The 22,815-nt window shown below is 46.4% G+C and overlaps 1 protein-coding gene across 6 annotated transcripts in view; it reads left to right on the top strand.

Moving 5' to 3' along the window:
• Window positions 1–22,815, top strand: part of LOC105023524 (vacuolar protein sorting-associated protein 13B) — a 366,155-nt gene that overhangs the window by 177,142 nt on the left and 166,198 nt on the right. For all 6 annotated transcript variants that reach the window (XM_029113576.2, XM_029113574.2, XM_029113577.2 and 3 more), the window contains exons 23-25: window positions 12,500–12,734; window positions 14,060–14,280; window positions 20,556–20,759. In XM_029113576.2, the coding sequence (XP_028969409.2) occupies window positions 12,500–12,734; window positions 14,060–14,280; window positions 20,556–20,759 (660 nt within the window). The remainder of the gene's footprint in view (window positions 1–12,499; window positions 12,735–14,059; window positions 14,281–20,555; window positions 20,760–22,815) is intronic.

Genomic DNA, 22,815 nt, shown 5'->3' on the forward strand with positions numbered 1-22,815 from the left:
TTATTTCCTACAGAGAAGCTGCCGTCTATGATAAAGACATTATAGTGTTCATGGATGAAAGCCTGTCTAGATGAGATCCTGGCTCAGGGGGCAAGGGAGGGAGGGACAGACCGACGTAGAGAGGGAGGAATAAGGAGAGAGGGAGAGAGCCATTAACAGCCTGGCTGTGCGAAGAGGAGAAAAGCATTGCTTGTGGGACCTTGACCCTGTTCTCCATCTCTCTGTCTGTCATTCTCTCTGTTGTTCGTCGGTTCAGAGAGTCTTTATTCTTATTCAGGATAGAACACCACTGCAAGCACTCACACACATTCACACTCACACACATTCACACTCACATTCACTCATACATGTTTATTCTTCTTTCCTTACCTAAGACATTACTGTTTTACCAAAACCTTAAACCTAACCATAACCCTAACTGTATCCCCAAAAACCTTAAGTTAAACCTAACCTTTATTCTTAACCCAAGACAAAAATACTATTTCTCCTCAAGGGAAATAGCAAAATCTCCCCACAAGGTCAAATTTGGGATTTCTGGTACTCGCCAGCATAGTAAAACCTGTTCACACTTATACACACTTAAACGCACTTACACAACCTCTCTTACACACACACACACACGTCTACCCACTGCTGCTGCTAAACCCTCCCAGCCTAGCGAGGCAATAATAACATGCCACACGGGGAGACCTGAGGAGTTACTGGCATCGTTGGAACAGGTTCAAGGCATACTCATTGATTTTTACAACTGCTGTAAGAGCATTTAAATGAGCGCTATACACACACTGATTCTTGGGAAATATCATTCCTTAATGCCTCATAGGCTGAACTCAACGGTCGGAGGGCACTGTCAAGAAATGGAGTGAAATGAACAGAGAAGACAGAGAGAGAAGTGTATTTTCCTAAGGCAGCTGGTTTCAGGGGCTGTTATTTTAGTGGTCACTTTAGGTCATGTCTGAGGTGCAGGGTGTAATTGTCACCTTGGCCAGTGTGGCCTGGCATGTCCCAGACTGACCCCTGACCCAGAACCTCCTACTGGCATGTCCCAGAGTGACCCCTGACCCAGAACCTCCTACTGGCATGTCCCAGAGTGACCCCTGAACCTCCTACTGGCATGTCCCAGAGTGACCCCTGACCCTCTTACTGGCATGTCCCAGAGTGACCCCTGACCCTCCCACTGGCATGTCCCAGTGTGACCCCTGACCCTTCTACTGGCCTGTCCCAGTGTGACCCCTGACACTGATCCTCCTACTGGCATGTCCCAGTGTGACCTCTGACCCTCCTACTGGCCTGTCCCAGTGTGACCTCTGACCCTCCTACTGGCCTGTCCCAGTGTGACCCCTCACCCTGATCCTCCTACTGGCATGTCCCAGTGTGACCACTGACAATGACCCTCTTACTGGCATGTCCCAGAGTGACCCTTGACCCTCCTGATGTCGCTGTTGTCGTCCGTCCGTCCCGTCCCCGACCCTGATATAATCACATGTGAACATAAGGTGATTCTATTTCAGGAATTCAGAAATAATTCCTTCTATTTAACACATGACTGTGTTCAGCGCTGGCAGACGAGGACGTTGCTACCAAAACTGAAATGGGATCCCCTGAAACAGAAAGGACGTTGCCATGGAAAAATGGCGTAAGGCTTGTCCACGCAGCTGCCATGCATTAATGAATAGGATATTTTTTCTGAGAGATCATTTGTGTTTGGTGTGGCTCGGAGGGACTCGGCCAGATGTGTGTGTGTGTGTGTTTTGTGTGTGTGTGTGGCTCAGAGGGACTCGACCAGATGTGTATTTGTGTGTGTGTGTGTTGCTCGGCGGGACCTGGACAGATGGTTTCCATGATCGACCATCTGACCCGCGGCTGGAGCACACAACTCAGTCACATTACTTCATTCTCTCACTCTCTCCCACTCTCTCAGTCCTTCTCTGTATCACTCTCCGTCTTTCACTCTCTTTGTGTCACTCTCTACATCCTTCTTTCTCTCTGCCTCCGTCTTTCTCAGCTCATCCTTCTTTCTTTCTCTCTCTCTCTCTCTCTCTTTGTCTCTCTCCCCATCCTTTTCTCTCTCGCCCTCTCTCTGTCTCTCTCACTCCATCTTTCTGTGTCACTCTGTCTCTGTGCCTTTGTCAGATGCCGGTATTGTCACTTTATTTGAAATTGCAGCTTTCATTATAATGTGTAATTACAGTTTCCTTGAAACCCAAATCTTTTTCCATGGATGCTTTGACTGAAGTAAAATGTAATTTGCTGAAAAATGTCTGAAATATAAGTTACATTTTGCGATTAGAAATGAGATGCAAGCCTTCACTCTCACTATTTGCCATGGTATCTGGGCATGGGCTGTGTTTGTTTCATTGGTTAGTTAACCCATTTTGCTGTCTGACTGTTAACTGACGACCCAATGATTCTCTGTGTTTTTGTTGTCCATAACCTCCAGCATGTCATGTTCTGACAGCCCATCTTGTTGGGTGTTAAAAGGCTAGAACAGGACTAAATCCAGATTCAAACTGAACCAGAAGTAAAGTAGTCATAGACTAGACCTGAGCTAGAAAGTGACTATGGGCAGACAGAGAGACTAGTGGTTGAGCGTTTGGCCACCAACTGAAATACGCTGGCCCCACTAACATTCAAACGTCTTAAAGGGATTGTCTGTTATGATACCTGAGGGAGGGAGGGAGTGGGGGGGGGGGGGGGGGGAAGCGAGGGCCCGGCTAGACTAGATTGTGGAGGGAGGGAGGTGATCTAGATGGGCTGGGTGTGGTAGAAAGGCAGGGTGAGGCCGTCCACACTGAAAAGGCCGATGTTGGATCAATAAACGCAACGATCAAAGCTGTAATTAACCCTCGGTGGTAAACCAAACACCCTGGGCTGAGGAAACAAACACAGCCTTCATGTCACCTGCAAGGTTTATTTTCCCAGGTCTCCACCTTGCCCTGCTAGACCTCCAGCGCCTGTCAGCTTCTGTAAGCACAGCAGGGCTGGAATGCAGGCTCGCTAGGGTCCAGCCCACCAAGCTGCTCCAGAACTTATTTGCGGTGCTTGAGTCTGAGTGGACTGTCATGTTGTCACACCAAGGCAGAGTACTCAGTCAGCCTTAGGCTTACCAGCCTCACAACTCCTAACCCCTTACCCCAGCCTCACAACTCCTAACCCCTTACCCCAGCCTCACAACTCCTAACCCCTTACCCCAGCCTCACAACTCCTAACCCCTTACCCCAACCTCACAACTCCTAACCCCTTACCCCAACATCACAACTCCTAACCCCTTACCCCAACCTTACAACTCCAAACCTCTTACCCCAGCCTCACAACTCCTTACCCCAACCACACAAATCCTAACCCCTTACCCCAACCTCACAACTCCAAACCTCTTACCCCAGCCTCACAACTCCTAACCCCTTACCCCAGCCTCACAACTCCTAACCCCTTACCCCAGCCTCACAACTCCTAACCCCTTACCCCAGCCTCACAACTCCTAACCCCTTACCCCAGCCTCACAACTCCTAACCCCTTACCCCAACCTCACAACTCCTAACCCCTTACCCCAGCCTCACAACTCCTTACCCCTTACCCCAATCCGTTACTGTAACCTCACTATGACATTAATCCTTTACTGTAACCTCACTATGATATTAATCTGTTACTGTAACCTTGCTATAGCACTAATACTTTACTTTAACCTCTCTATAACACTAATACCTCACGGAAACCTTACTATAGCATTAATACCTCACATAAACGTCACTATAACACTAGTACCTCACGGAAACCTCACTATAGCATTAGTACCTCACGGAAACCTCACAATAGCATTAGTACCTCACGGAAACCTCACAATAACACAAATACCTCAAGGTAACCTCTCTATAACACTAATACCTCACGGAAACCTTACTATAGCATTAATACCTCACGGAAACCTCACTATAGCACTAGTACCTCACGGAAACCTCACTATAGCATTAGTACCTCTTGGAAACCTCACAATAGCATTAGTACCTCATGGAGACCTCACTATAACACTAATACCTCACGGTAACCTCACAATAGCATTAGTACCTCACGGAAACCTCACTATAACACTAATACTTCACGGAAACCTTACTATAGCATTAATACCTCACAGAAACCTCACTATAACACTAGTACCTCTTGGAAACCTCACTATAGCATTAGTACCTCACGGAAACCTCACTATAACACTAATACCTCACGGAAACCTCACTATAACACTAGTACCTCACGGAAACCTCACTATAGCATTAGTACCTCACGGAAACCTCACAATAGCATTAGTACCACACAGAAACCTCACTATAACATTAATTCCTCACGGTAACCTCACTATAACACTAATACCTCACGGAAACCTTACTATAGCATTAATACCTCACAGAAACCTCACTATAACACTAATACCTCACGGAAACCACACTATAACACTAATACCTCACGGAAACCACACTATAAAACTAATACCTCACGGTAACCTCACTATAACAATAATACCTCACGGTAACCTCACTATAACACTAATACCTCACGGAAACCTCACTATAACACTAATACCTCACGGAAACCTCACTATAACACTAATACCTCACGGTAACCTCACTATACTAATGCAGAAAGAAACAAAAAACGTTTCACAGAATGAACTTGCATGGCAGCCATCAATTAATCCAACCTCCAGTTCAATCAGAACCAGTTCATAACCCTAACTCCAGTGCCAACAGAACCACAACATCACACTTCCTCCAGTGCAATTAGAACCACTCCACCACCCTGCCTCCAGTACCATCAGAATCACCCTATCACACCACCTACAGCACCCGGACCCAGTCCATAACCCTACATCCTGTACTAACACAACAGGTCCATTGCACTACCCCCAGTACCAACAGAACCTGTCCAGTTGGTCTTCCTTTTCCCTAACACACAGATCCTCTTCTCTGCTACTCTCCTTTACAAACTGTAGAACCTCAGGAGGTTCGGGTTACGGAGGTTAGTGTGTGTGTGTGTGTGTGTGTGTGTGTGTGTGTTTGGCCGGGTGGTAAGGGTTGAGGTTACGGTCTGTCCGTCCCAGCTCAGCCACAGAGCAGCAGGGAAGAGGTCTGTCTGTCCGGCCTTCTCTCCATCGCTCAGGAAGATAACATTTGGAGCCGGATCAGGTTTTACAAAACAAGAGGATGTGTTCTGATGCTCCAGATCCGTCCAGTGGCGTTCCCGAGACGTTCCCAGGTGCAGAGCGCTCCAAAGCTGTGGATGTTTTCACCAGGGATCCTCACAGGCGGTGTTTCTAATTTCCTGTCCCTCTATCTAGGCTGTTTCCTGTGGAGCCGTGTGGGACACTTCCCACTGTGTTGATTCACTGTTGTTTAATGGAGAAACACTCCTGGGGACGCGCATGCGCGCACGTACGTACGCGCATTGCGCGCGCGCACACACGTTTACTTAGCTATTTAAATGGTGACACCAAAGTGATCTGTCCTTAAAAAATACTACTTTTACTCATTATTAACCTAACCTTTACCTGACCCTGACCTTAACCTCAACAACGTAAAATGCCTAAATGGAACCCAGCCCAAATGCCTAATCCTAACCCTTTGTGTGTCCCAGACTGCCAGACATCATAAATGGATGGTATTAGGTCCCGGTTTTAAACCATAACCCTAATATCAACCATATTTACAACCATCCAGCCTCTAGTTTAAACCCTACTCCTTATGCTGTCCTTTTTTACCCCATTCACTGGTTTTAAATCTGCTTCCTATCCGGCTCCAGAAAAATCTGCCCATTTTGGATGCAGATAAATCTTCCTCAATCTGTCTGAGCTCAAACATTACACAGTGTAGTAGGAATACAGAACTGAACTGAACAGGACACGGCACGACCATAATATTGAACAGGACACGGCCATAATATTGAACAGGACAGAACCGTAATACTGAACAGGACAGGACACAGACACACTGCTCCACAGGTAGCCAGGAGGGACAAAAAAAGAAAAGGTCTTCACATGTGTGTCCAACCTCATGTCTGATTGGCTGCCTGGCCCAGAGTTGATGTAAATAAAACAGAAACAAATGGAGAAATGAAATGATCTCCATATTTAAAACTGTATGATGTCAAGCCAAGCAAGTGCAAGTCGAAGAGTTATTTTCAGACAATCTAACATTTAAACAGAGTACCTCCGATCCGATATGTGGAATGATTTTTGAAATCGATTGTATCAGGTGGCATTTATTTATTTATTGGTTAGTTGTGTGTGTGTGTGTGTGTGTGTGAGGACACTTTCATTCCTTATTTGGGCTAAAGAGGACAGATACAGTGGTTAGAGGCTCACCTCTGACCACTCAGAGAATCAAAGCCGATGACACATATTCAAAATGTTGCTTCACCAACATCTGTTCTAATGCTTCACCAACATCTGTTCAGCAATGAACATTTAGATCGTTTGTGCATCTTGGAGGTCCAGACTTCTTGCAGAGAAGTGATGTGAGGTAGCCTTTGGCCAGAGTGAAGAGTTGGAGTAGTCAGGCAAGACCAGAGTGGAGCTAGCTGGACCAGGCCGGCCAGAGATCAACCCCAATGAAAGACACTAGGAGCAGAGTGGAGCTAGCTGGACCAGACCGGCCAGAGATCAAATTCCATGAAAAACACATGAGGAGCAGAGTGGAGCTAACTGGACCAGACCGGCCAGAGATCCACCCCCATGAAAAACACATGAGGAGCAGAGTGGAGCTAACTGGACCAGACCGGCCAGAGATCAAACTCCATGAAAAACACATGAGGAGCAGAGTGGAGCTAACTGGACCAGACCGGCCAGAGATCAAACTCCATGAAAAACACATGAGGAGCAGAGTGGCGCTAACTGGACCAGACCGGTCAGAGATCATTGGATTTCTGGTACTGAAAAAACTGGTTCTAACACACAAACATGCTCACAAACAACAGGTCCCAGACATACACCTACGCATACAGAGAACCATGGGCTGCTGGGATCACTTAGCCCTCGGAGGAAGTGTTAAACCTAGCCGGTGGTAGGCCTCGAACAGCACTGTGGAGGAGGATATTGGGGGGGGGGTCTTAGTCACAGCACTCTTTGAAAGAAAATGGGGGGGGATTGGGTGGTGTCGATGTTAATTCAGGTGTCTTGGCTAGATGCCAGCATGGCAGCCAAAAGGCCTTTTATTCTGTAGAATCATAGGGGAGAATATGACCTGTGTGTGTCTAATCCACCACGTGCTGCTTGATCCTAATAAGGAATGGATTGGAGTTTTTCATGGAACTTTCCTGCTTAAAATTGAAAAAGAGTTTGTTTTTCTGTTCTGCTCCGTTCTGTTCGATTCTTCTCTTTTCTCCCCTGCTCTTTTCTTCTCTGCTCTATTCTACTCAGTTCAGCTCTATTCTGCCCCATTCGGCCAGAGAACATTTTTCTCTTTTCTTTTGAACTCTATTCTGTTTTTTGTATCAATGGAATTAATTCTGCTTTGACACAATGTGATGTCATCCTATGAGAAATATTTTACCCCCCATGTTTTCCCCCTTCCTCCCCTTACCACAGTAATGTCCTGAAACAGACCTTCATACAGCTCTATTCTATAGGGTCCCTACTCCCTTCATACAGCTCTATTCTTTAGGGTCCCTACTCCCTTCATACAGCTCTATTCTATAGGGTCCCTACTCCCTTCATACAGCTCTATTCTATAGGGTCCCTACTCCCTTCATACAGCTCGATTCTATAGGGTCTCTACTCCCTTCATATAGCTCTATTCTATAGGGTCCCTACTCCCTTCATACAGCTCTATTCTATAGGGTCCCTACTCCCTTCATACAGTTCTATTCTATAGGGACCCTACTCCCTTCATATAGCTCTTTTCTATAGGGACCCTACTCCCTTTATTGGACTGTATTTTAAAGGGAAACTACTCCCTTCATATGGTTCTGGTCAAAAGCATGGAACTGAATGGCGAACGTGTTTCCATATACCAGGCATATAACCATTGACATACCTCTTACTATTCTCCACCCTCATACATACATACATACATACATACATACATGCATACATGTACCTCCTACGTCCTGTTTTCCACACTGGTGACCTTGTGTTTTGTTTTGAGTTCTACCTGAGTGGTCCCCTTCTGTTCCAGATCCACCCATCAATGTCATTGTTTTATTTTAAACTCCTTGTTCCACTTCTCTGTGACCTCCTGGTAGGTGTAGCGATATTCCACTCTAGAATTAGACCACTTGCCTTTCAGATACTATTAGTGCCACAACACTTTGAGATTTTCCTTCTCTCTCCACGGTGGAAACAGCAGCCCTGCCACAATTTTACCCCAACTGGAAAACATTTCCACTATCCTATTATGGTTAAAAATAAAGCTGGTGTAATAAGTGAACTTTTGGCAGTTTGGTAATACATTGAACCCTGGGCTTTCTCACTACAAATCTAACCCAAAGCCATACACTTGTCTGATAGTACACACTGTTTCAGTACACCTGCTTAACCCCCAACCCTTAACCTCTAACCCCACCTCTCACGCCATTGTGAGGGAGATCGACACAGAGACATATCCTTCCTGTGCATTCTAGCAGCCTGTTTTATGAGCTGTTCAACACCAGTCTAATACCACCACAACCCTGTAGCTAACCTCTTCATAGGAACAGACAGAACTGACCCTGTAGCTAACCTCTTCATAGGAACAGACAGAACTGACCCTGTAGCTAACCTCTTCATTGGAACCCACAGAACTGAACCTGTAGTTATCCTCTCTATAGGAACCCACAGAACTGAACCTGTAGCTAACCTCTCTATAGGAACCCACAGAACTGACCCTGTAGTTAACCTCTCTATAGGAACCAACAGAACTGACTGTGTAGCTAACCTCTCTATAGGAACCCACAGAACTGACCCTGTATTTAACCTCTTCATTGGAACCCACAGAACTGACCCTGTAGCTAACCTCTTCATTGGAACCCACAGAACTGAACCTGTAGCTAACCTCTCTATAGGAACCCACAGAACTGACCCTGTAGTTAACCTCTCTATAGGAACCAACAGAACTGACTGTGTAGCTAACCTCTCTATAGGAACCCACAGAACTGACCCTGTATTTAACCTCTTCATTGGAACCCACAGAACTGACCCTGTAGCTAACCTCTTCATTGGAACCCACAGAACTGAACCTGTAGCTAACCTCTCTATAGGAACCCACAGAACTGACCCTGTAGTTAACCTCTCTATAGGAACCAACAGAACTGACTGTGTAGCTAACCTCTCTATAGGAACCCACAGAACTGACCCTGTATTTAACCTCTCTATAGGAACCCACAGAACTGAACCTGTAGCTAACCTCTCTATAGGAACCAACAGAACTGACTGTGTAGCTAACCTCTCTATAGGAACCCACGGAACTGACCCTGTAGTTAACCTCTCTATAGGAACCCGCAGAACTGACCCTGTAGTTAACCTCTCTATAGGAACCAACAGAACTGACTGTGTAGCTAACCTCTCTATAGGAACCCACAGAACTGACCCTGTAGTTATCCTCTCCTATGGGACGCACAAGAATTACCCTGTAATAACTGATGACCTCATCTCAAGGTATCAGTTCAGTGTGTAACCCCTAACCTTGACAGTCAGCCCTAATCTCTATCACACACACTCTTTCACTATCTCCTTCACTCCATCTTCCTGTCTTTCTCCATTGTTCTTGTTTTTCTCCTCTCTCCCGCTCAATTCTCTCTCCTCCTCTCCTCCCTCTCAACTCCTCCACTGTCTCTCTCCCTCTCGGTCATCTCAGGGATTCTGTTTGCGGATTCTGACCTGAGTCAGTATCTTCCTCCCTCTCTCCCCCATCTAGTTGGATCTCCCCGTACTAGACTTTTCTATGCATGTCCTCGTCTACCTTGGTGACCTCAAAGCTTGTCCTTGTCTGCCCTGGGTGACCCCTCAGTCATGGTTTAACATGAGGTGGACCTCAGAGCGGTTTCTCGTCTCCCTGGGTGACCCCATCACCCCTGGGAGTGATGTGTAAGTGACGGGTCCCTTGAGACCTGAACTGGCCAGCTGTCCTCTTCTAATGGCACTTGTCATGTGTTAGTCAAAGACAGGCTGTGATAGTAGTTCTTCCACGTCTCCTCTCTCTGTCAACTTCAGTGGGAAACTATTGTTTACACTGCCAAAACAAATGGAAGAAATAGATTGTAAAACACATAATAACAATACGCACTATGCACAAGGCATTTTTTCTGTTTTATTATATGATGTGTATAGTGTAGTAATGAGTTATGACTAAGCATGACATGGGAAAACTCTCTCTCTCTCTCTCTCTCACTTTGTCTCTGTCTTTCGCTCCCTCTGTCTTTCTCGCTCTCTGTCTCTCTCCGTCTTTCTCTGTCTTTCTCTGTCTCTCTCTGTCTATCTCTCTGTCTGTGTGACTCATCTGGACCTCTTCAAGCACAACATTAGTTCTAGTTGGAAACATGTCCTGACCTCCCAGGGTCACTGATTGCTGACACGGCCTTTAGGTCATGTATAGACACTCCGGCGAACCAGGTACGACTGGACCTAAGAGCAGCAGGTCAAAACGCCACCTGTTACTTCTAGTCATGTTAATGATAATGTTGTATTTCCATGTTGGTCTGTTTTCCTCACGAGACATTGATTTGGCAGATATTCCACAGAGACTTAAGCCTCCATGCTGAGCTTTAATCTCCCCCCACAAATTGGCAACCGTCACGGACAAGAAACACAAATAATATTGTATTTTTCACCATTCGGCTTCTCTAGCCTTCCTGATGGCCTTATGGTTAGTTGCAGTTTGAGTTGTGTGTGAGAGTATAGTTTTTTTTTGGAATTTTTTTTTTAATCTACTGTCCAGCAGGAGACATGGATTGGTATTAGTCCGAGTCTTTTCCATGACACACTGTTCTCCTATTAAAGGGCTTCAACCACTCCTCTAAACAACCAAGGGCTTGTTCTTTTAAATCCTCCACTAGGGTCATGCAGTTCTATTTTATAATTTGATCTTGTTTTATAAATTGATATTAATATGTATAAAACTACCACACAGTAATATTTACACAGTCAGCAGAACCAGTGGACCATCAGATCCATATTGAAGTGGAAACCAAAAGGTTTTAGAGTAAATCTCTCTGGGCCTATAGGACATTAGTACTGTGAAATGATTCATCCAAACCTGCTAATGGCAGACCTTTGGCTTTCCATCCCTCCATCCCTCTCTCTTCATCTCTCTCCTGCCCTCTGTTCCATTAAAATAAAAACTGCTTTATTGTCTTTGTGATAGTGTTCTTTGGTAATAATAAAACATTTTGTAAAGTACATAATCATCAAGATGGTCAAATGGTCAGTCATGATAATGATTAATTATAATTAATACAATATTAAATTAACAATAGTGTGAGACGTGCTAGTTGGCTGGTCTGTTAGAATCTCACTCACTGTATAGTCGCAGGCAGAAATGTAGTGAACTGCCATTCTGATGTCCCCGGTGTCCTCCTCTCTCACTCTCTCTCTCTCCCCCTCTCTCTCTTTCTCTCTGGGTCTTGTGGTAATGTGGCTGATTAAGGGAAGGTGTTCCAGTATAGTCTTATCTCCAGTCTCAGTGTTCAGACCTTGTCACAGCGCTAAGCCCTGGTTCTGTGTATCAGCTTGCTCCACAGCTTAACCCTGTTAAGATCAGCACTGGGCCAGACCCGATGGACCCGTGGCGATGTCTTTATCGTGCCGCTCTCTAAAGGCCAACAGCGGTGCGTGTCAGTGTGTGAGTTTTGGGATTTTGAATGCGTCTTTGAAGGCTAATGAGACGTGTGTAACAATATCTGACTGGAATGGCTCAAGCCACGTTATGGAGGCACATTTCATTCTGTCTTGTGTTTCTCGTGGTTTGGTTTGACAGATAAAATCAGGACCAGAAGTCCTGACAAGGATGGTAAAACATGAAGGAACTGCCCTTATTAGGACATTTTGCAGCCCTCAGTCAACTTCCTGTGTTGGGATTTGTTTTGTTTTCTGGTCCCCACAAGGACAGCGGTACTGGTGTGTTGGTGTTTCTACTCTGTCATCTAACTGTAAGTCACCAGAATGTCAGTTGGAGCCTTCTGGCCTTTCTGGCTCATTTAGCGTTAACTGCTGTGCTATACTTTTTAGACATGCCTGCTGAGGGATTCAAACCAGCAACCTTTTGGGTACTGGCTCAACTCACTGACTAGGCTGCGTGTCACCACACTTTCTGGAGATGTTGAGGCTTGTTCTGGCCTTCAGACATGCCCTGCTTTCTTTTCTGCTCCAACCCAGTCCAGAACCTGGTCTGGCACTTGTGTCTTAAAACACAAGTGCCAACAACTGGTCTGACCTAGTCTAACACCAGCTCTAGACCAGTCCAGCACTTATTCTAGCCTATGTAATACAGTAAATAGGCTGTTAGTCTGATGTAGTTCCATGTTCTGCTCTTTCCGTTTCAAGCTCGAGGTCCAGTCGTGCTGTGTGTTCCTGCCCAACGACAGCCTGCCCTCGCCCAGCACCATAATCTGTGGAGACATCCCTGGGACCGTCCGCAGCTGGTACCACAACCAGGCCACCATGCCTGGGACTCTGGTAGTCTGTCTCCCCCAGATCACGGTGCTCTCCGCTGGACACAAGTACATGGAGCCCTTGCAGGAGCTCCCATTCCTGGTCTCAAGACCCATACTGGAGGAAGGTAGGTTATTACAAGATATTATTACACATGTTATAACACCTGCTATAGCAGGACCTCTGGAGGTGCCTCCATTCATGGTGCCACATGTTATGCTGTACACGGTTAGGGTAGGTTATTACAATATATTACATGTTGTTATTAGACATGTTATACTGTACATGGTTAGGGTAGGTTATTACAGGATATTACATGTCGTTATTACACGTTCTACTGTACATGGTTAAGGTAGGTTATTACAAGATATTACATGTCATGATTACACATGTTATGCTGTACAGGGTCAGGGTAGGTTATTATAAGATATTACATGTCATTATTACACATGTTATGCTGTACATGGTTAGGGTAGGTTATTATAAGATATTACATGTCATTATTACACATGTTATCCTGTACATGGTTAGGGTAGGTTATTATAAATCGCATTCATGTTTTGCCTTCAGAGACTCAGTGTGTGTGTAGGTTTGTGTGTGCGTGTGCGTACCAGGTGGGTCTGAAGTTTATATAACCACGCCTCTCCTTCTCCTAAAATACTTCACTTGGCTCTGACAGAAAAGGAAACCCGTTTTAAGCTCCCTCCCTCACAAGCTAATGACATCAGACTTGGGCATGCAGATTAGCTAAGAACTCAGCAAAAACAGTTACATCAGTGGTCTGTCTGTCAGCAATGCAGTTAAAATTAACAGCCCGTGCATCAAGTAATTCATTCCCTTGCTTTGAAGAGCTCTTCATCTCTCGTGTTTAATACCCTGCAGCAGAACTGGCTGTGTTGTGTGGTAGAACTGTCGCCCTGTGTTGTGTGTGTATGTGTGTGTGTCTGTGTGTTTTGCCTGTGTGTGTCCTCCATGCCACCTCCTGCTGTCAGCCAGCTGGGGACTCCTCAGTCGGAGAAGAATGACATCAGGGCGGCCAACGTTAACCCATTAGATGCTAGGCTGTCTTAGTGCCTCGACCAGACCCTCTTCTCCGCCTGTTGGGGGTCAACAGAACCATCCTGATGAATGCTTTTTCCTCTGAAATCTCGGCTTGAAGAGGAAATAGAAATATGAGTTGAATATTATTCTGTAGCTGTGTAGAGCTCTGGTTACTGTAGCTACAAGGAGCGCTGGTGATTTGACTGGTTACCTCATGGGAACACTCTCTAAGGCGTATTAAGATGCAGTTATTTTAACGGTGGTTTAGAATGTTCTTTTGAATGCTAACCGATCTTCTAACTGTCAGTTCAGCAGAATCAACGTTGTGATGTTCCGTTGGGCCTGCAGCTCTCCCTGTCTCACCTCATCGCCCTTTCCTCCCCTGCCCGACCTGTCCGTCTGTCCCTGCAGGCGACGCCTTCCCGTGGACCGTGACGCTCAGCCACTTCAGCGTCTACACCCTCCTGGGTCAGCAGCGCTCCCTGGGTCTCCTGGAGCCCATGGGCTGGACCTCCACGTTGGCCGTCACCTCCCACAGGCCGCAGGCTGCAGGCCCGGACGCACGACATGCCTTCATTGTCTGCCTGCATGTGGACCTGGAGCCGTTGCTTATCAAAGCCTCCAACCCACAGGTTAGTACACACAAACACACACACAACAACACACACAATAAAACCCCTGCTCTCTCTGAGAGACATCCCCTTCCTGCTGGACCAACATGACCTCCACAAAGGCGGCAGACTGGATCTCAAATCAACAGTAATCATGCTTTAAGACTGAGATTGTGTCACTAATCAGTGAGTTGGCAAAACAAAATGCTGTACTGGGAGCTCCACATGAAGACAGAACCCCCTCTGGTGCAGTGGAGGGGATGAAGACAGCAACCCCTCTGGTGTAGTGAAGGGGATAAAGACAGCAACCCCTCTGGTGTAGTGAAGGGGATGAAGACAGAACCCCCTCTGGTGTAGTGGAGGGGATGAAGACAGAACCCCCTCTGGTGTAGTGGAGGGGATGATGACAGAACCCCCTCTGGTGTAGTGGAGGGGATGAAGACAGAACCCCCTCTGGTGTAGTGGAGGGGATGATGACAGAACCCCCTCTGGTGTAGTGGAGGGGATGAAGACAGAACCCCCTCTGGTGTAGTGGAGGGGATGAAGACAGAACCCCCTCTCGTGTAGTGGAGGGGATGAAGACAGAACCCCCTCTGGTGTAGTGGAGGGGATGAAGACAGAACCCCCTCTGGTGCAGTGGAGGGGTTTGAAGACAGAACCCCCTCTGGTGCAGTGGAGGGGATGAAGACAGAACCCCCTCTGGTGCAGTGGAGGGGATGAAGACAGAACCCCCTCTGGTGGAGTGGAGCGGATGAAGACAGAACCCCCTCTGGTGTAGTGGAGGGGATGAAGACAGAACCCCCTCTGGTGTAGTGGAGGGGATGAAGACAGAACCCCCTCTGGTGTAGTGGAGGGGATGAAGACAGAACCCCCTCTGGTGTAGTGGAGGGGATGAAGACAGAACCCCCTCTGGTGTAGTGGAGGGGATGAAGACAGAACCCCCTCTGGTGTAGTGGAGGGGATGAAGACAGAACCCCCTCTGGTGTAGTGGAGGGGATGAAGACAGAACCCCCTCTGGTGTAGTGGAGCGGATGAAGACAGAACCCCCTCTGGTGTAGTGGAGGGGATGAAGACAGAACCCCCTCTGGTGTAGTGGAGGGGATGAAGACAGAACCCCCTCTGGTGGAGTGGAGGGGATGAAGACAGAACCCCCTCTGGTGTAGTGGAGGGGATGAAGACAGAACCCCCTCTGGTGGAGTGGAGGGGATGAAGACAGAACCCCCTCTGGTGTAGTGGAGGGGATGAAGACAGAACCCCCTCTGGTGTAGTGGAGGGGATGCGGCTGAAGACATCTAAGTTCCCCAGACAGACAGACAGACAGACATGCAACCGGAGACAGGCGCATATGTAGTAGGACAGACGGGCAGTCGGTCAGGACCAGCCAGTCATGCAGTTTGTCCCCGTGGCCCAGACTAGCCCGTCCATCAGTCTACGCTCGGCAGTGTTCTGTACCCCCTCATGGAGGATTCTGGAAACAGTGAAACATTCTCTGGCGGGCTGAAGCGGACCGCTCTGCTCCCTGGCAAAACACGGTATGTCATCCTGTTTATCTAGAACCATAAACAACATGCCTCATTTTTGATCTAATTCAATTTGAATAACTGGAGGGAATATGAGAGAGAGACAGACACAGGGAGGGCAGGAGAGGGCGGGAACGACGAGGTGGGGAAAGGGAACGGAGAGAGAGAAAGTAATGAAGAAATAGTGAGGGAAAGACAGATGGAACGAAAGAGGGAGAAAGGAGGCACACAGTGTTGGTTTTGTTGGGACGGTGCCTCTGTGTAGAGAGTGGAAACCTTCCTCACTATCTCCTTCTGATCCGTAACAACCCGAGAATGCTGTGTTGAGAATTTCAGCTGTCCCCAGACATTTGTATCATTACAAATGTAATACTATTTCAAATGCCTGATTTATATGATGGTATCCAACAAGTTCCTCCCTAGATATTTGATCGGAGCCTTTTCTGAGCGTTTATGTGTGTTAAGGCGCGTGTCCAGCAGTCATGAACCAGAGCCATGTAAAATGAACTGGTAACACTAATTTACTGCCCATTTATGATGCACAGAACTGTGTACGGTTGTGTACTGACCAGAGAGGTGGCTCCAGTTGTGTGCAGTTGTGATTGTGTGTTGCTGAGTGTGGTGTACAGCCTGGGTGAGAATCGGTTGAATTAGTTCAGGACTACGACAATATATGAAATGCCTGGAAGTCTGGTAGGAGGGATTTGAAACTGCCGGTCTAACAATCTAGCTTAACGGAGGAAACATTTGAGAGACCGAGCGAAATAATGAGAGGCACTTTGCTTTACTCTCGTCCCCATAAAGTGTCAAACGATCGGTTAATTTTCAACAGGAGTCGATTTAACCTAATACCCATTAGGCCCCACCGCAGTTCTTAGTGAAGTGTTGCCAGGAGGCAGAAGAAACGAGACCTCACACCGCCGTCAGAGGGACAAGCACAGTGTGATTAGTATGCTTTCAGGCTGATGTCCCCAGTTCTCTTCTGTGAGAACTGATGAAGAGCTGCTGGACTGAGGCAGCGAGCTGGGGGGCTGGGGAGGGGGGACAGAAGAATGGGCCGAGGGAGATGGGGTGGAAGGATAGATTGATAGAGGTGGGTACTGTAGGTTAGGAGCCACCATGCCGACCAGCAGGCAGACACGGTTGACTGAGGACAGAGAGAGGAGGAGGACAAGAAATAATAACTCAGAGTAAAACAGAGGCAAAACGGAGTGATTGAAGTCAGGAGTGACGGAGGGAGGGGTATGGAGAGTTGAGAAAAAGCGAGAGGATGGGGGAGGGGGAGGGGGAGGAGAGGGGAGACCACCAGCTCTCTGCTGTGTTCCTGGCAGTAGCCTGGTGGCGTCAGGCCAGTCAGAACACCCAAGGTGAGCCCTCTTCACTGACATCTCACCACGCAGGCCTTCCAAATTACACCCCACTCCCTGTCGTTCTGCTCCAAGCTAGTGGAGTCTAGGGAATAGGGGTGCATTTGGGACGGACAGTTCTTTTAGAAGCCCGGTGGGTCTGATCTTGTGGCTGGTCTGTGGCCTGTTGACTTCTAGCTGCTGTAAGCAGACATGTGAAGTGGCTCTGCGTTAAAGTGGTCAGACGGGGGGATGGAAAGGCAGACAGTGTCACAAATGCCCCACTATGCTCTCATAGTGCCCTACTTTTGACCAGGGACCCAGTGGAGAAGTGCACTGCAGGGAGTAGGGTGTCATTTGGAACTAGCGGTGCTGGAGGAGTGCTTTGACGTCCCATTTCACCATCATATTAAACTGTCGAGGGCCTACTGTAGGGAAAACGGTTAACCCGGCCCACAACGGGAATCTGTCCTGAGTGAATTCTAACCCACCCAGTGAACACTGATGGAGGTATATTTACGGTCACCTCCCTTTCTGTTGGCATCCTTGGTGAAGATGATGAAACGAAGATGTTTGTAGTGAACATCCCTGGTTGAGAGCTGTATTGTTATGTTCCAATGTGTGGAGTATGTTGTACTTCATTATTGATTCGAGGGAATCAACCAAAATTACACGTGTCAATGTATACATTTATTTCCCCCCAAATTGCAGTGGATTATGAGGTTGTTCTCTGTATGTACATCCTTCTTCTGACCCCAAATCCACTGCTGGTGTGCATGGTCAAATAGCTGTATTTTTATTTTCATCTGATCATAGCCCCTGGTTCCAATCCAAAACACTATTCTAATTCCTTTTGCTAAAAGTTTTTTTGTTGTTGATATTTGCCTTATCTTAAACATAAGTTTTGCAAGAATTACCTGCCTCAGACAAACCCTGAATAAAGAAAAAGCGTAACGCAGTAGTTAAATGCTATTCCACCAAAACACTTTCTGTATTCTACCAAAAGACAAAACCCTAATAAACACAACCAAATTATCTACCTTTAATAGCACTAAAATATATTTTAATTTTAAAATGACTCAGCGGGAGGATCCAAAAAGGCCTGACCTTTGAACCCAGCCAATAGAATCCGCAAGACTCCTTGGGACATCCAAGCTACATGTGGTAAAGCTAACAGACTTATTGACTGGCTGACTGACACTGCCATTCCCATACACACAAACACACCGACCTACACACAACCCCCCCCACACACACACAAATACACACACACACATATGCACATTCTGCATATTTATGCTTACCCAGAGCTCCAGGCTCTGTGTCCTCTGCCTCTACCCTGTTAGCAGAACTCCAGGTCGGTATGTAGGGCAGCTGTTGGTCTCCTCTGGATTTGCGTTAGCATTTAATTCCTGGAAATGTTTGAAATGTGTTGTTGCGCTTTTCCTTTGATTCCTGCTTATTCATGTGTTGTGTGTGTCCGTGTGCTCCAGCCTGCTAGGCTGTGTACATGATACATCGATCCACTGTTTTAACGTTTTAAGACACAAGTGCGTCCGTTTACCTAAACGATACAAGTCAAGTACTGGTCTGAAAATCAATTAAAACTTTACTCACCATCTGTTTCTTTTTTGTTTGTTTTTTTGATTTTTCCCTCTTCTAAAAATAACTTTATTCTTGTTACTGCGTGGATGCCAATCAAATTCCTGAAGCCAGTCATAGTCATTGATTTCCACATCCAGTATTAGAACCGTGGTCCTCCCAAGAGCGCACATCCAATATTAGAACCGTGGTCCTCCCAAGAGCACACATCCTACATTAGATGTCCTTTTCACCTTTTTTTTTGTTAAGGAAAGAAAAAGTTGCAGTGGTCTATTAATTTTCCGGAGCTGTATATACCTACACTCAGAGCACAACACTGGGATTTCTGGTTGGGGGAAGAGAGGTCTCTCACAAAACTTTCAGATTCTTTTTTTTAGACTGTGAAAATTCAAGTTCTAGAGTTGAATACAGCTCTGGAAAATATTAAGAGACCACTGCACCTTTTTCTTTCCTTTCCAAAATAGTTGAAAAGGAAGGTTTTGAGTGAGGAACAGAAGCGTTCAATTTGCAGTGGTCTCTTGATTTTAACCCTTCTGTTCCTCACTCAAAACCTTCCTTTTCAACTATTTTGGAAAGGAAAGAAAAAGGTGCAGTGGACTCATACATTTTTTCCGGAGCTGTATGTGAAATAGTACTTGTCAGAATATTTTTTGTCTGTGCTGCTGAAATTTTCAGCACAGCTCAGGTCCCAACACACACACACAAAACAATTACAATCTGGTTGACTATTTACATACTCAAATAAAATTGAAATGCTCAAACATTTGTTTTGGCTAGTGTATTTTAAAACACGTATACACAAACACACAGATTATTTTTTTTATAAATAGTAAGTTCAGATGTTTGAACCCATGTTTGCCAAACTCTGGTCTAACTCCAGCTTCAACTCTGGTCTAACTCCAGCTTCAACTCTGGTCTATAACTCCAGCTTCAACTCTGGTCTATAACTCCAGCCTCAACTCTGGTCTATAACTCCAGCCTCAACTCTGGTCTAACTCCAGCTTTATCTCTGGTCTATAACTCCGGCCTCAACTCTGGTCTATAACTCCGGCCTCAACTCTGGTCTATAACTCCGGCCTCAACTCTGGGTCTAAGTCCGGCCTCAACTCTGGGTCTAAGTCCGGCCTCAACTCTGGGTCTAAGTCCGGCCTCAACTCTGGGTCTAAGTCCGGCCTCAACTCTGGGTCTAAGTCCGGCCTCAACTCTGGGTCTAAGTCCGGCCTCAACTCTGGGTCTAAGTCCGGCCTCAACTCTGGGTCTAAGTCCAGCCTCAACTCTGGGTCTAAGTCCAGCCTCAATTCTGGGTCTAAGTCCAGCCTCAACTCTAGTCTTACTCCTAAAATGTGGTCAATCGTCTGTCATCCGTATGGAAATGGATGACACTGCTTGTAACTCTACGGCACTCTCCATTTCAGTACCAACAACAGTTAAAGGTGCTAAGGTTCTTAGTCCATAGCACGACAGGAACACACACAGACACACACACACACACACAGACACACACACCCATATGCACAAACCCCCTTTGAGCGCCTCTCCAGTTCCCCCCTCCTGCTTTCCCTGTTTAGTGTGGCTACACAAAGCCAAGTCAAATCAAGGTAATCATCTCCGATGTCATAACTTCATTCCTAGAGTACATAAGAACTCTGTGATGTAGTTGTTTATAAATAATGGCTTTTCTCCTTTAAGTCTGATCCAGGAGGACTGTTCTGTTCTGCAAAGGCCTGCTGTCTTCTCAGGATGAAATGCAATTGAATATGTTCTGTAATTATAGATCTGGTTCTCTGTGTGCCGCCCCGCCCCCCCCCCCCCCCCCCCCCCCCCTTAGGTCCAGTTGTTGTATGAGCTGTACCTGTCCTGGTGTTCCACTTGGGCCCGCCTGGAGAAAAGGGGTATCCTTCGCCAGACCTCCACAATCCCAGACGCCTCCGCGGGCCCCGCCCCCTCCTCCCCAGTCCGCTCCAGTGCAGGGACCGCTCCTCCCGACACCAGCACATGCTCCCCCTCCGCGGACTTTGGATCTCCCACTGAGGTTTGAAACAAACATTTAAAACGGGGTTGAATCACATTACAGTTCAAAGGATTCAAACAATTAAAAGGCAAATAATATGTAGATACCTTGGGTTAGAGGAAGCCCTGTCCACACTGCCTGGCTGCCCGTGACCTCTGACCCACAGCAGTACTGGTCGCATTGCCTTGGTTTTAGACAAGTCTGCAATCTGGAAGCCACACACTCACACAGACACACACACACAATCAGTACATGCACACTCACACATAGGTATACACTTGCAAGTGCACAAACACACACGCATACACAAATGCAAGCGCACACACACACACACACACACTCTCCCGTATAGTTTATGTTTTACCCAAGGTGCTCTGACTCATGAGGAGCACATGTTTTTAAGTCGTGGCTGTATACATGTAGCTGGACATGATTCATTATTTAAAACTTAAATATTGTTTTTCTGACGGTCCTGAGAGGTTGTTAGTGTCAACACATGGCGTGTGTTTGGCGATGTCAGTGGAAGAATGCTGTTGTGTTTGGGTAGGGATTTTTTTTTTTTTTTTTACGTTTTCTGGAAAAAGTCGTCAGGTCCTGTTCCCCTGCTAAACACTATATCCATTTGATTAGTGTAAGCCAGCTGGGGTTGAGTGTAAACCTGCTATTACAAACCTCTTCATCTGGCAGAACAATAACCTGTATTTAATAATCCTGCCATCACAGCCCTTCTCATCTGGACACGACCACGGCGTGTTTACGTCCACTGAATGAAACACTATGAACGGTGAAGGACACTGAAGCCCTGCGCCGGGCAAGGCTCTTAAACCCCATGGAAACGCTAGCGGAGGGAAGCACCACTTATTTCTACTCCGTCTGTCTGTCGTGTTTACGGGAAGCTGAAGCACCGGAGTGTTTCTGAAGTAGCCGCGTTATGGCAGCACATTGGTCAGCTCGTAGGTATTCTCTCATGGACAGACTGCCTAAACATAAATGCTACTGTAGATCCGTCACGAAACAGCCTGAGGTAACGAGCGGCCACTGTTTCAGTGCTTTGGACAAAACTTCATTTGCAGGTGTTTGCATTTTTTGAATGTCAGCAGGGAGGGGAGATTTAGCCAACATATTGAGGTACGGGCGCTTTGTTTTGGATTTGATCTCATCTCTCAACCCATATCGACCCAGAACCTAATCAATCATCTGTCCAGTTATGCAGGACTTTAACACAGTTCTGCGTTAACCAACTAGTTCTCAGGAAACAGATTTTTAAGGAAGTGTCTGTTTGATTTATCCAAAGTCCGATCTTTCTAAAGGCTTGTGCACAAGTACTTAGCTGACAGAATGCAAATCGATCTATCGTCGATCATTTTATCAAGTGCACCGAACAATCATTAGAGGAATGGTGGCTCCACGTGTTGGCATATAGCCCTTAACATTTACATTACAGTAATTTACAGTAGCTGATGCTGTTATCCATCACAAAATCCATTATTGATTGTATACATTTAGTGTATTAAGAATCTACAGATAGCCATGCCATTTGATTCACACATACGCAGGGCGAAGAGTGCCCCTACTGGCCTGCCCACCCCTTTCAGAAGCAACCCTCCAGAAACCCTCCATCATGGGCACTACTTAGCTGCAAAAGCCAGGCAGCAACAGGATACAGGGGTCTATGTTTCTGGATTTACCAACCAGGACGGACCCTGTTTGGCTTCTGAGCTCAGCCAGTAGTTGGACCCTTAAGGGCCACCTGACCTTTTATGAACTTCTCTGTGGGCCCGGTAACATCATCACTAAGCTTCTGTTCACTTGTTGTTTTTTTTTTAGTTTCTTTGGGGGGGATTTTTTATTTTTATTTTTATATCACAATTAAGAAAATATAATAATGTGAGAAAGCACACCTTGAAAGTGGTCTTCTTTGCTTTGTGAACTATGGAAATGTAGTCCTCACTTCAACACTATTGACAAATAAAGGCAACCGGGTCTAACAGAAAAGCATTATCATAGTGTACCAAGAATACATACACCCCTAGTTGAAATAGCTGGTGTTGCCTCCTTGACTGAAACAACTTCATGT

The sequence above is a fragment of the Esox lucius genome, chromosome 16, assembly GCF_011004845.1.
Source record: "Esox lucius isolate fEsoLuc1 chromosome 16, fEsoLuc1.pri, whole genome shotgun sequence".
Lineage (NCBI taxonomy): Eukaryota > Metazoa > Chordata > Actinopteri > Esociformes > Esocidae > Esox > Esox lucius.